Genomic DNA, 12,562 nt, shown 5'->3' on the forward strand with positions numbered 1-12,562 from the left:
AGGAGTTGGGTTCAATGTTCATAGAGGTGTAGACAGATACCACCCAACCTTAATCGACTACAGTTTTGACTCTGAAGCACAAAAAAGTTGAAAGGATATCCCATTGATTAACGCCAAAGTGCCTTCAAAGGACATGAGGATCATAGGCAAAAGAAGTCTAAAATCTATAACTACACTGTTTTAACCCTCTCCGCCCTCGGGATCCTCCTCGTCTTCATCACCCAGCTGCTTATCAACGTCCTTTCCGCCCGACTTGTCAATAGTCGCTACGTTCATGCCTCCGGCAGTCAGCCACAGGAAGTGGTTTGATCTAAACTGGTCAATCTGGGTGAAGAAGCTGTGGAATCTAGTCGGGAAAATGTCAGATATGTCTTCTTTGATGATGTGAAAGAAAGCAAGTAAAAAAAAAGACTCACGAATTCTCCTTTTCCTCAACGCCAAAGATGCGCGAGTAAATCTGCTCCTGCTTAAACGCCTCGAGCTTCTCATTGTACTTGTCAAAGTCAATGTCCTCTCGCCCAAGCGTCTCCTTTGCCCTCTTGTTGTAGTTTTCAAACACGGGTCGTTCCAGCAACAGGCCCAAGCCAGGCATCTTAGGGATGGCCATCTTCTTGGGGCCATAGCTCTCCGTGATGCGGTCCAGCGAGGTTCCGCACCGCACCATCAGAGTCACCAGGCCAACCATCTTGCGGATCTGGTGCATCATGAAGCTCTGTCCGTGGACCTTGAGCGAGAGCCACTCAGTGTCGCCGATAATAATGGGCTTCGGGTTCACGACAAACGATCGGATGTGTCGCTTCGATGACGGGTCGCCATGCGACTTTTGGACCGTGTAGTTGTGGAAGTTGTTGGTTCCCTCGTACTTGTTGAGGGCCTCCTGCAGTCTCTGGATGCGTTCGGGCGACACACGATACGCACGCTTAGCGCCAATGTACGCCGCCTTGATGTCGCGCAGGGCAAAGTCCACGGGTCCCAGCTCGCGGCGCTTGGGCTGAACCGTCTCGAGAACAACTGTAGGCTTCTGGGCGGCCGCATCTTCGCTGGCTGCAGCTGGCTCGGCGTTTTCTGCGGATGGCTGATCCTTGTCGACCATGACATAGTCCCCATCTTCCTTGGCTGTCTCTTGTTGAGCAGCAGCAGGCTCTGCGGCTTCTTCGTTGTCGGCCTTGTTGGTCTCGTCTGTCTCGGCTTCTGCTGCGGCTTGCTCCGAGTGCAGACTCTCCAAAACGGCGGCTCTCGTCTCTGGATCTAGTCGGGCCAAGATGGGCTTAATCTCCTTCTCATCCACTTCCTCCCAGAAATTCTTGACATCGGCCAGTCTTGCGCTCGTTTCCTCTTCGGCACCGTACTCCTTGTTGATCTCAACCAGCTTCTTGCCCAGAAAGCTCTGCGGGTGTGGGGGGAGAAGACAGTAGCTGGGCATGAGATACTCATACCACCGCGAGTCGCAGTACTGGTAGCAGTTGTAGCTGTTGTTGGTTCTCTGGATGCCCCAGACTCGGATCTGAGCCGGAAGAGCCTCGTTGATCTTGTCGACAATGTCATCCTCTTCGATAATCAGCTTCAGACTGATGACGTTGCCTGCAGCATGCACGCCCTTGTCTGTGCGGGCGCAACGAGCCAGACTCGACTTTCGAGGATCGTCTGCGTTGGCCTTTGAGATGGCGCCAGCCTTGATAAAGGCCTGGAAGAGGTCACGCTCAATCGTCTCCTCGTCGCCATTGAGTTGCATGCCCTTGTAGCCCGTGCCGGCATAGCCAATCATGACGGCAACTTTGCGCTTCGGTCGACGGCTCTCGGCCTCAATCTCCTCCTTGGAGAAGGGATTCGCCTTGGGGTTGTCAATGTCGCTGATCTTGCGGCGCTTGTACTCGCGATACTCGTCATTGCGCTTCCGCTTGTCTACCTTGGTGCGGCTACAGTCTGATCAGCGCCGTTGGTAAATGCGGCCAACCCACCAATTGATTATTCAAAGAAAAGCAGTACAAACGCACCTCCATTCTCCGCGGCCTCTATCGCCTTTCTTTCCCTTGTTGCCTCGCTTGTTGTCAGAGTTCTGGTTATCGCCGGAAGCCTGAGGTTTGGCATCGTTGCGCTCAGTGGAGGGAGCGCCACTCGCGACAGGAGCCTCGTCACCGGCCGCCATCTTTGCATTGGGGATGTGCAGGAATCCCACGGCCTGAAATGTCGAGATGCAGGACAAAAGTCTCGAGATGCGATGCAGCGACTAAACTTTTTGGATTCAGAGAATTTCCTGCCGCGAGGCTATAATAGTGGGGCGCTGCCGAGTAATGTATCCACCATTTCTTTTTGGGACTTGGTTGGCTACCCTGTAAAATGCAAGAAAACGTTGGGATTTTCTGCAGTGTTGGTGAAGATTGGATTCAATGCTTTGAGAAAATGCAAAATAGATAGAAAAAATTAAAGTAAATTCAATATAGGTACTTTCACATTCATTGAACAGTTGAAATTTCCCCACATGTTGTAGAGTTGCTCCCCGATGCCTAAACACTAACGTTTATAGTGCTATCAGTATCACATGTCTTCATCACTGAAAGGTACTTGTACCAATGTAGGTACATGTAGATAGATGTCCATCTCTGTTAACAGACATCTCTACGGCAATAGCCAAAGTAATGCAGTATCCAGAGCAGAATCAAGCCACCTACAAGCATATTGATATCATCAAGACGTGTACAGTATGTACTTTGGAGAAATCGCCACCAGATCATCTCCACAGCCACCCAGAATGTTCCAACCTTTCTAGTGCCTCGGCGACGTCATACAATTGCAGTGCCCGAGTCTCAGCCTTGCAGCCACGGTAACTCTTCAACAAGCTGCCTCGCATCGCCCTTCCACATTCTTTTCGCCTTTCTCCATGATCGCAGCACTTGATTCTCGTCTTTTTGCGAATATCTAAATTCTTTTCACTCTCTTTTCTTTCCTTCCTTCTATCTAGCGTCAAATGGCATCGCAACGCCGCCCCAACAATTCCAACTCTAGCGAAATGACCGCCTCTACGAGCCACGACCAGGACAAGAACCAGGTCTCAAGACACAACCCGCCGTATCTGCCGACGCCCCTCGAGCGAATAGCCCTTGGAATCTTCCCCGCGATCCTCGTTTTCGGCACCATCTTCTCCATCGTCTCGCCCGACATCCGAGCCTCTCCGTATGACCACGTGTCGCAGTCGCACCACCAAGACCCCAGCAAGTCGCCCGGCTACTTTGCCCGCAAGAACAACGTCTTCAACGTCTTCTTCGTCAAGCGAGGCTGGGGATGGATCACCTTTGCGTTCGTCTTTTCCCTCCTCATGCAGCCCACCGGCAAGACGCCGCCTGCAGTCGTCTTGATGAGGAGAATCCGCGCGGGGCTGCGGTGGGTGGCCGTGACGGGCTGGTGGTTCTTTGTCACGCAGTGGTTCTTTGGCCCGCCCATTATTGATCGCAGCTTTCGGTGGACCGGCGGCAAATGCGAGCTGGCCCAGCGAGAGGTGGCCATGGGAGATGGTTCCGTTAAGGAGATGTTGACGGCCGTGGCATGCAAGGCGGCCGGGGGCAAATGGAAGGGAGGCCACGACATCTCGGGCCATGTGTTCCTCCTGGTGCTGGGCACTGCATTTTTGATGCAGGAAGTTGGCTGGCCTGCTCTTAGATTCAGCGGATGGCTCGCCGAGGAGAGGTGCATAGTTGTCTCTGACGGAACGGTTCAGAGCGCCAGTGTAGAGTCGGAGACGGCAATTGGAGAGGGCCAAGGAGAGCCCGTGTTCAACATCGGAGGGAAGACGGCCATAGGCATCATGTCATTGAGCCTTTGGATGCTGCTGATGACGGCTATATACTTTCACACGTGGTTTGAAAAGGTACGTCGCTTGGTATAAGATGTGAAGAGAGAGAGGAAGCTGACAGTCGACACCACAGTTTACTGGACTTTTGACCGCCATTATTGGTATATACACCATCTATTATGTGCCTAGATTTGTACCAGCTGTGCGAGGAGTGATTGGCTTGCCAGGAATATAGATAGATGTTCGTCCTTCAACTGTACAAATCCGGGTTGGGCAGATAGGATACATATGTACTGTCGTATTGAATTATTAATGATACCCTCCTCTTTGATAAACTGCTTGAGCATGAAATAGAGACAAACAAAGCACCAAATATGTTGTTTCTTCCGGAGCCGTCACTCATCTTGAATCTCGATTTGCTATGGAGGGGCATTTGTCCAACCTCCAGCGCACGGACCACTTCTCCAAAGTCCTCCATCTTCCTACATAGAATAGAGGCATCTTTATGTACTTACACCATCATCTATTTGATATCAACACAAGTGTCATCGCCAGGCAACGGTCTATTACAGGCGTTCATATCCCCAAAATGTCGCGATTAAAAGCCCCATCGAACCTCCATGAACTCGTCAAGACGGCCTTTTCCAAAGCGCTCTCTACAAGCGAGCTTCATTACTTCCCCACTCAAGTCACCATCCTCCATATCAATTCCATTCCTGTACGTGATCACCATATATAGTCCCTCAGAAAATAAAGAGGTAAAAACATCGATCGAGAGCTAATAAACGCCCAAGTTCCAACTACGATTCTCCCCTGCTCTAGCAAACAAACCCAAAGGGCCCCCTCCAGATCCCTCCCAGCCGCGCAAGCCGTTTGATCCCTTCGCCAATCCTCCCGCCTCGCTCTTCATCACAGACTTGGGACCATCTCATTTCCTCGTCTTGAACAAGTTTGCCGTGGTGCCGGAGCACTTCATTCTCGCGACAAAAGAGTACAAGCTACAGACTCATGTGCTAGAGGAATCCGATCTCCAAGCCACGCTCGCCTGCATCGACGCCTATGAGCAGGCGAAGCAGAGTGAAGCATCTGCATCACCATCTTCAGTGGAACGAAAATCGCAGGACGATGGCCTTTTCGCTTTCTTCAATGGCGGAGAACATTCGGGAGCAAGCCAGCCTCATAGACACATTCAGCTCTTACCCATATCCCGGATGAAAGATGGCCTAGACGCCGCCTCCTCATGGGATGTGCTCGCCCAACAAGCTGAAAAACTCGAAAAGACGCCTTTTGTTGCATTTTCAGAGCCCATCGACAAGGAAATTTCGCCCGCAAATCTCCATGCCGCCTATCTCCGTCTCTACAAAAAGGCGTGTCAAGCAGTCGCTCAGCACGCAGGAACCACAAGTCCAGCCTCTGACGAGATTCCCACCACTGGAGAAGCCAGGATCAGCTACAACATGGCCATGACAAAGGATACCATAGTCATATGCCCACGACTAAGCGAAGGCTCGGAGATTAAAAGCAGCGAAACATCTTCACCAATCGGATCCCTCGCACTGAACGGCACGCTCCTCGCAGGCACAGCACTGGTGAAAAGCGAGGCAGAATGGGACGCCTTGAAGAAGAGCCCGAGCGGACTGCTTGCTGTGCTTAAGACCATTGGTGTTCCACGGGAGGAGGTCAAGGATGAGCAGATTAAACTATAGCGGCGAGTAGACGAAATGATTTCACGAGCCATGTATTAGAAGTAGAAGAGATGAGATATGTACTCTAACATGAGATTGCGCGCCTGTCTGTCCGTTTTTCCGTGTGCCTATCCGTTTGTCCGTCCGTATCCGTGATATTGTTCCCCCCCGTGCGTCTTTCGCAGATGTGAAATGTAGTGCAGAGCCTCGATGGCAAAACCTGAGATGTTGTCTGAAATGCATAGCCTATGCGACAAATGCTGAAGTGCGAGATGAAGAATGAAATATGTGACAAAGTATTAAAATAAAAAAGCAGGCAAATTCCCCGACCTTTGTTCCCTGAAACTCCCTTTGTACGAGAACTTGTTTCTCGTAATGAATATTGTGGTGAACGCAACAAATGAAAAACTAGTAAAAAGAAAATCTCAAAGTGTCAAACCAGAAAAGAAAAAATGGAGATGAAAAAGAAAAGAAAAGGCAATGTCTTTGTGCCTTTGTGACCTTTGCGCAAACCTCCCTCACTCTTCACTCTTCCTTGATCTCAGTTTTGATGGGCACACCATCGTCGTCGTCGCTGGAGCTGGAGCTGTTGCTTTCTTCTTCGCTCTGACTCTCATGCTTGGGGTCCTTCTCAGCCATTTGGCAATCATCTTTTGCGTCCTCGTTTTCTTCGTAGTCCTTATCGCCAATGTCGGCGCCTTCGTCCTCCTCATCACTCTCTTCGCTTTCCTCATCCTCATCCTCATCTTCATCTTCTTCGGCTCTCTCCTCGAGTTCTTCCTCCGCCTTAGCGAGAGTCTCGGCATCGTCGTCATCATCAACCCAACTATCATCATAGCCGGTTTCGTCCAACTGACCAGTGGCTTCGAGGTGTGACCATCGGCGGTGGCAGGTTGAATATCCGAAGCCATAGCTCCCACCATGGTTGCTTATATACCTGGATACTGCCATCCAGGAGATTTTGGCCCGGTCAGGGTGTAATCCATGGCCAATCACGCGAACAGCCTCCTTGAGTAAGTGGATCTATCAACAGTATTAGAACACAGCAAAATAAACCTCCTGGCGTTGAATACACTCACATCAATTTCCGTCCACTTAGGGTCTCGGACCCTGTCCTTCTTCTCCTTGGTCAAGGTGCGGTACCTGCCACGCAAGGTTGATTCCGCTTCGGTAAAATTTCCCAAGCGTTTAATATCTCTATACGAAATATTCTGGCGTCTTGATTGGACAAGAAAAAGGTCTTTAGCAGCTCTTTCCGAGCCTGCTTGAGAGGACAGCTGTAACACGGGAAGACGGCGAGCTCGCACTTCGGGCTGGCGGTGGACCGGTCTCTGACGATGGCCGTTGGATGGGAGAAGTCTTCGGGGAGCCCGTACAGGAACTCGACCAGGGCCAGTTGGCTCATAATGAGCTGGGTTTTGGGGGTTCTGCACTTGGGAAGTAGTCTCAGACATCTGCGAGATATGAGAGCTTTCCTCGGTAGATGCCTCACGCTTGATGTATTCATCAGGAGCCGGCTCAAAGAGACCGCCGTCGTGCGTCATTCCCCAGGGCTCGCCTAGAATTGGTTGTTGCATTCCGCCATGCGGCAATGTGTTAAAGTTGAACTCAGCCGGTTCAGCATTCGAAGGCACAAACGCATGCTCAAGCCCCGTGGGCTGTTGAAACATCGTGGGCTCAATAGTAGCTGGCCCATAGATTACTGGCTCAGCGGCAGTTGGTTCAAAAGACGTTGGCTGAAAAGCAGCCTGCTCAAAGGTCTCAGCACCTGGCATCTGCTGAAACAGAAGAGGCTCGATAGCCTCATCAGGCACGTAGGTGTGCAACCCAAAAGCTGGTTGCGACTCCTCAGCGGAAGTGAGCAACGACGGGAACGGCTGCTGATACTGCTCCTGATGCTGCTGGTACTGCTGGTGCTGCTGATGCTGCTGATGCTGCGCCTGCTGATAGTCGTTCTGCTGTCCCCCATACTGAGCCAAGTATGGCTGGTTGAAATAAGTAACGTCCTGAAGCCATCAAAAGTCAGTACGGCATCCATCATACACAAAAGTAGACAGAGAGTAGATGGAAGGACAAAGTGTACCTCAAAGTCGGACAGCGAAGGAAAAACCTCGTCCTCATTCATACTTGATTGAGGTAGCTGGTAAAATTGAGTGTGCTCTTCAATGTTTGCCCACTGTTGGGGCCGCGCCAATATCTCCTGCTGCACTCTATCATAGGCTTGCTGTCTGCAGCCTTCGCAGTTTGGATCAAAACGGTGATGGTACAAGGGAGCGGTACCATCACCGTTGTCAAGCCAAGCGCTTTGGCCCCCCGGGAACTCCTCGCTCCCGGCTTCAGGGATACCTGCTTCTGATTTTTTAAGTAAGTCCGTCTGTTCCCGTCCCATAAAGACCAGCCAGCTCAACTGACCGTTACTACCCGCTGTCTGGTTATCCATGGTCTGTGACGATGGTCAGAGATGCATCTGTCATGCACGGTGATGATGTAGATTCCCGTCTTGAAGATAAGCGGTGGAGGAGAGGGAGGCTGGGGCAGGCAGGGGAAAAGGGCAGAGGCATACTGTTTTGATCTTTTGATGATCCTCTTAACAATTATGTGACTCTTTGGGTCACAAAAAGAAATCTTGCTCGAATGAGGAGCGATGCCTGGAGGACAAAAGCTGAGCGGGCGAGTGTCGATACTTGTTTCGTTCTTCAGAACGAATAGAAAATGATGATGCGAATATCCTCTGTCTAACTTAAAGACAGCTACGATGGGGATGAAGAACTCGTGCCAAAGAAAAACTTGGCGAAATCTCAAAATGTTGTGAACTGAGATCTGGCAAAGAAGAGAGAAGGAGGAGGAAATATTTCTGTTTATCTCGAGGAGAAATTCGCGAAAAAATAGTAGTGCCCTGCCCAAGCCCTGACAGCTGGCAGAGAAGGTTTCGAACAGCAGTGATAGACTTCGTCAAGCTGCTGTCACTTGGCAACTTCAAGCGTCTGAGGTGCACTTGGTATGATCGAGCTTCGGTCTTCCACATGGTATTATTTCAACTTGAAACTTGCCTACCCATGGATATATGCCGTAGCAAGAGAGTAAGATGCACCGCGTTGTGAGATTATACCAGCCCACCTCAATCTTCTGCTTGCCCCCTATCCATCTTACACAGCTTCCCGTCATCCACCAACCAGGAATTGTCTCGATAGCGCATAATCCAGTGGCCATTGCTTCCCGTTGCCGAAAATGCATGTAATAAGAGCTTTGATTAAAGAAGCTGCAAGCAAATCCAAAAGCAGTGTGCCAAACTTTGTTCAATTCTCCCAAAGGAGAATGTTTCCCCTACCAATCTTGTTCAATACCCCTGAACACTCCAAGTGTCAGGCTTCATGTTCGGCCCCAGCGCCACCGGTTGTAAGAGGTGAGCTCGAAATTGTACATCAAAGGATATTCAACTCGTAGCACGACAGGACGGGTTGAGCAATCTGACAAAAAGTGGAATGGAAAGGGGTGAGGGCAAAAGATGCCAGCCACAGAAGAGAGCTGTAGAATGGTAAAGAAGCAGGCAATGCATCACCAAAGGGCTCAATCCCTGCACAAGCCGCTTCCTGGAACGGCAACGTCAAGCCTCAACTGTCATCACCAAGATTGGGTTCAACGATTCAGGCTTAGCGGCCGTCACCGCTTCTTCCCGTAGACTGGGGGTCTGGATCTGCCGTTGTTTATTCTCGCTGCCTCCCCACATTCATATTCTCCGGTTGTAACAATGGGACTGCCGATGCAGCTCAACCCTGAAGGTTCAAACGAAAGTGTTTGAACACGCGGCAACCAGCTGGGGCTTTGTCGGAAGACTGCATAAAGGGCATGGGGAGACGCGCAGGAGTGGGGTGTGGTATTGGGATAAGGAATATTCGAGAGGCAGGACATGTTGGTTCCCTGAGTCTAGAAGCAGCATGCCAGCAGTTAATCTGAATTTCTCTCATTCGAAGCTATGCATAGAAGGGTGATGATCTTCTAGACTGCATCCATCCCATTTTGCTGCTTGAGATGCTGCAAGTACCTCTTTGTATGAGGAGTGGATGGAAATGGACGAACAAACAAATGGTCAAGATCATGACCTCCCTTATACACCGCCTTCACTCTCGTTGCCATGCATTGCAATTATTTTTGTGACATCTACTGAATATCTACACTCCCAAATTACATCTCCAGCACCCATCTCAGCCCTCGTTGTGTGCTCAGTCCACCACAACCATGCAGCCAAAGTCTCCCTCCATCATACAACCCCAGATCTTTTTCCTTTTCGCCATCTTTTCTATTCTTACCTACTATCAAAAACTACAGTTCGCCTCACCGATCAGCTGAATCGCGTTATACAGAGAGGGCTTAAACCGGATAACCGAGCCACACGCAGGTCGCACGGCATGTCCCAACCACCAAGGCGAACTCCGAAGCACAGTAGAGAACACCGCAGAAAGCAAAGCAAAATATTTGTCCATTATGCATAATGCATCATGTCAAATCGTACAAAGCATCGCCTGCTCCGTTCTTATGCGACGGGCTTACCGTTTCTGCCGCTCCGCCACGCATACAGTAGATGCCCATCAACGAATTCAACATGCAATATCTTTGGACAGGATGAATGCACAAGAACTGTAGAAAGGGGATATAGTCCCTAACTCTACATCATTTGGTTCTATATCTAGCCGTGGATCGAAATTATCCGCGGGAAGCGCTACGGATGCGGAGCGGTGAGGAGGGAACATCTGTTTGCACGGGATTGATGATATTAGATGGCTTTATTTTTATCAGAGTACTTGTAACATCCAATGAAACAAGTCATCTGGAAATAATGAACAATAGAATGAAGAACTCAAATCATGGCAGTTGCGGATACAGAATATTGAACATTGTGTGATCAAACTCGTCAACCACACCACCAAAGGAAAAGATGTTTCACTACTCCATTTCAACAGTCATGCTGTGTTCAATCTCATCGATTACATCTCTAAAGGAAAGATGCATCATCACCCCATTTCGTCGTCCATAGTCCCGTCATCCCCTTCAGCCTCTTCATCTTTGCACAAACTTGGCTGCTTCCACTCGTCGCCACCACCGGAAACCCGCATATTCCAGAAACCGACAGCCATGGCGTACATTCGATCCATCACATTCGGAATCGCCTTTCCCGGAATCCAAGGCGATCCAATTTCATTCTTCCCCATTTGGAACTTCCAGCTTCTGTGGGCTGGACATGGCTTGGAGCACACTGTCGATCAAGCAGAAAGATTGACGTTGGTTTCGTTCTCGCCTCGTAATGTTCTAGCAATTTTTCAACAGCCGAATGAGAAAAAACAAAAAAGTGCCTGCCTTGATTGCTCTATCTATAAACTAAATTCCCATTTCCCTCATATTCCCAGTGACAATCTCGTACCATTAAGGCAAAGCAGGTATCCAAAATCGTAATCCTGCGTATTCTTCCATATTCCTCCGGAGAAAGCAGGTGCTTGAAGCCAGAAGATTCGATCAACGCACTTCCGCACACACTGCCCGCTCCAATAAAAATAAAACGCCGTGAATGCCGTCAAAAAGTGTCAGTTTAAAATAAAAAACGGAACAAGAGAAGAGAAGAAGAAGAAGAAAAGGAGACATGTATATATGCACATCCAACTGGGAACAGCAATTCCCTACGAAGATTAAGAATCCGGCTTAGAATGCCAGATGAAAGCTGAACAGCAAGAAAAAAAAAAGAGAGCCCGCGGCTGCCAACTCTAGTCGTCCCACTCCTCGTCTAGCTGGTCTATCAGTCGGTTTTCCGCTTCGTTATTCCGGCTAGAACCAAGATGCTGGTAGCCCCTCCTGCTCGGCAGAAGGCGTCCACACGATGACAACAAGATAATGAACATATCCTACACGCTTACATTAGTGGAAAGGCAGCCCCGCCTTGGGCCGGGAAGGACGCACGCTGAAAAAGCTCCCAATACCGGCCCACAGACTGTAGTTGGGTAGCTGCCGCCATCCTCGGGCGTGCGCAACCGTGCGATTGTAAAACACACCGCCGAGGATGTACACAAGCACGGCAATGACAAGAATCAACCCGAACACGCTGCCGGGCCCCACGCTGCCGGGTTTGTGCGGCTCAGCATGGGCACAGGCGTGCACGGATCGGGCTTCAAAGAAGTAGGAGCACTCATCGGGATCGACGCCGACAAATGAAACCGCAGTAGTCTGCCCGGGATCCCGATCGCACAAGAAAGAAATTGTAGCTGACTTCCGTCTGACCTTGGAGATGCTTCCGTCGCGATTAATCGTCTCGACTGCGTGGGCGTGGCCAGGCGATGAAAGGCCTTCGTCATAGTTCTTCGAATTTCGCTTATCATAATCATAATCGTCATCGTTATCGGGGCTCGACTTGCTCTCTCCGCATGGTGATCCGCCGGTGTATTGCAGCACTAGTTTTCTCCCCCGGCTATGCAAGTCCAGCGACAGCGACCTGCAACACCCATTAGCGCAGAACCGACAGTGATGGCACGCAAAAGCTTCAAACAAACCCAATTGAATAGACGCTGTTGTGGGAGGTGTAGTAGGCGCTAATATTGGCCCACTGGCTCTCCTTCACCCCGACGACGTCACCAACAGGATCAACCACCGCGCCGCAGATGTTGAGCGTAAAGTTCTTGCCATAGTCCCAGCCTCGAGCGTGGTAGTCCTTGTAAATGCCCGACTTGTGCGTCTTTCCATTATCCGGCGGCACCACCGCGGTATCTGGCCGCAGATCGAAAAAGCCACCAGTGGTGGACGAAGTCGCCGTACACGCCGGCGGAGGTGCCGTCACCGTGGGAGTGTCGGCGGCGGCGTTGACTGCAGCAGCAGCCGTGGCCAGAAGCATCACGAACTGAGATGCTGAAGGAATCATGTTGGGCAGAGTGATTTCGAAAACCGACTAGTTAATGGCGAGAGGTTGCCTCGAGGGGCTGCGAGGCTTGCGATGCTTGCGCGGTCATCAATTGCCGCGTAATACGGGAGGAGACTTGGTGTGAGACACGGAGAAACGAGCGACAATGTCTTGCGCAAATGCCGATGGCTGCCGTAACGCGGGGACAAGTTC

At 50.5% G+C, this 12,562-nt stretch overlaps 5 protein-coding genes across 5 annotated transcripts; 2 read left to right on the plus strand and 3 right to left on the minus strand.

The window, feature by feature from the left end:
- Positions 1–273: 273 nt before the first annotated feature.
- TRIVIDRAFT_13584 (uncharacterized protein) lies at positions 274–2,032 on the minus strand (the record flags this gene model as incomplete). Its single annotated transcript, XM_014093941.1, has 4 exons — positions 274–346; positions 417–1,000; positions 1,097–1,916; positions 1,995–2,032. Coding segments are annotated over 4 exons (1,515 nt in total), but the record flags the coding sequence as incomplete, so codon positions are not given.
- An 811-nt stretch (positions 2,033–2,843) lies between these two features.
- Positions 2,844–4,125, plus strand: TRIVIDRAFT_187604 (uncharacterized protein; the record flags this gene model as incomplete). The annotated part of the gene is made up of 2 exons (XM_014094056.1): positions 2,844–3,862; positions 3,921–4,125. The coding sequence occupies 2 exons, from the start codon at positions 3,008–3,010 to the stop codon at positions 4,020–4,022; spliced, it is 957 nt and encodes a 318-aa protein (XP_013949531.1).
- Positions 4,126–4,325: 200 nt separating this feature from the next.
- TRIVIDRAFT_174968 (uncharacterized protein) lies at positions 4,326–5,579 on the plus strand (the record flags this gene model as incomplete). The annotated part of the gene is made up of 2 exons (XM_014094057.1): positions 4,326–4,505; positions 4,582–5,579. 2 exons carry the CDS (start codon positions 4,377–4,379, stop codon positions 5,491–5,493), a joined length of 1,041 nt encoding a protein of 346 aa, XP_013949532.1.
- Positions 5,580–5,997: 418 nt separating this feature from the next.
- Positions 5,998–7,912, minus strand: TRIVIDRAFT_228367 (uncharacterized protein; the record flags this gene model as incomplete). Its single annotated transcript, XM_014094058.1, has 4 exons — positions 5,998–6,495; positions 6,552–7,478; positions 7,556–7,824; positions 7,885–7,912. 4 exons carry the CDS (start codon positions 7,910–7,912, stop codon positions 5,998–6,000), a joined length of 1,722 nt encoding a protein of 573 aa, XP_013949533.1.
- Positions 7,913–11,225: 3,313 nt separating this feature from the next.
- TRIVIDRAFT_136287 (uncharacterized protein) lies at positions 11,226–12,364 on the minus strand (the record flags this gene model as incomplete). The annotated part of the gene is made up of 3 exons (XM_014094059.2): positions 11,226–11,363; positions 11,419–11,947; positions 12,006–12,364. Coding segments are annotated over 3 exons (1,026 nt in total), but the record flags the coding sequence as incomplete, so codon positions are not given.
- Positions 12,365–12,562: the final 198 nt, after the last annotated feature.

Source organism: Trichoderma virens (assembly GCF_000170995.1).
Source record: "Trichoderma virens Gv29-8 chromosome Unknown TRIVIscaffold_92, whole genome shotgun sequence".
NCBI classification, from domain to species: domain Eukaryota; kingdom Fungi; phylum Ascomycota; class Sordariomycetes; order Hypocreales; family Hypocreaceae; genus Trichoderma; species Trichoderma virens.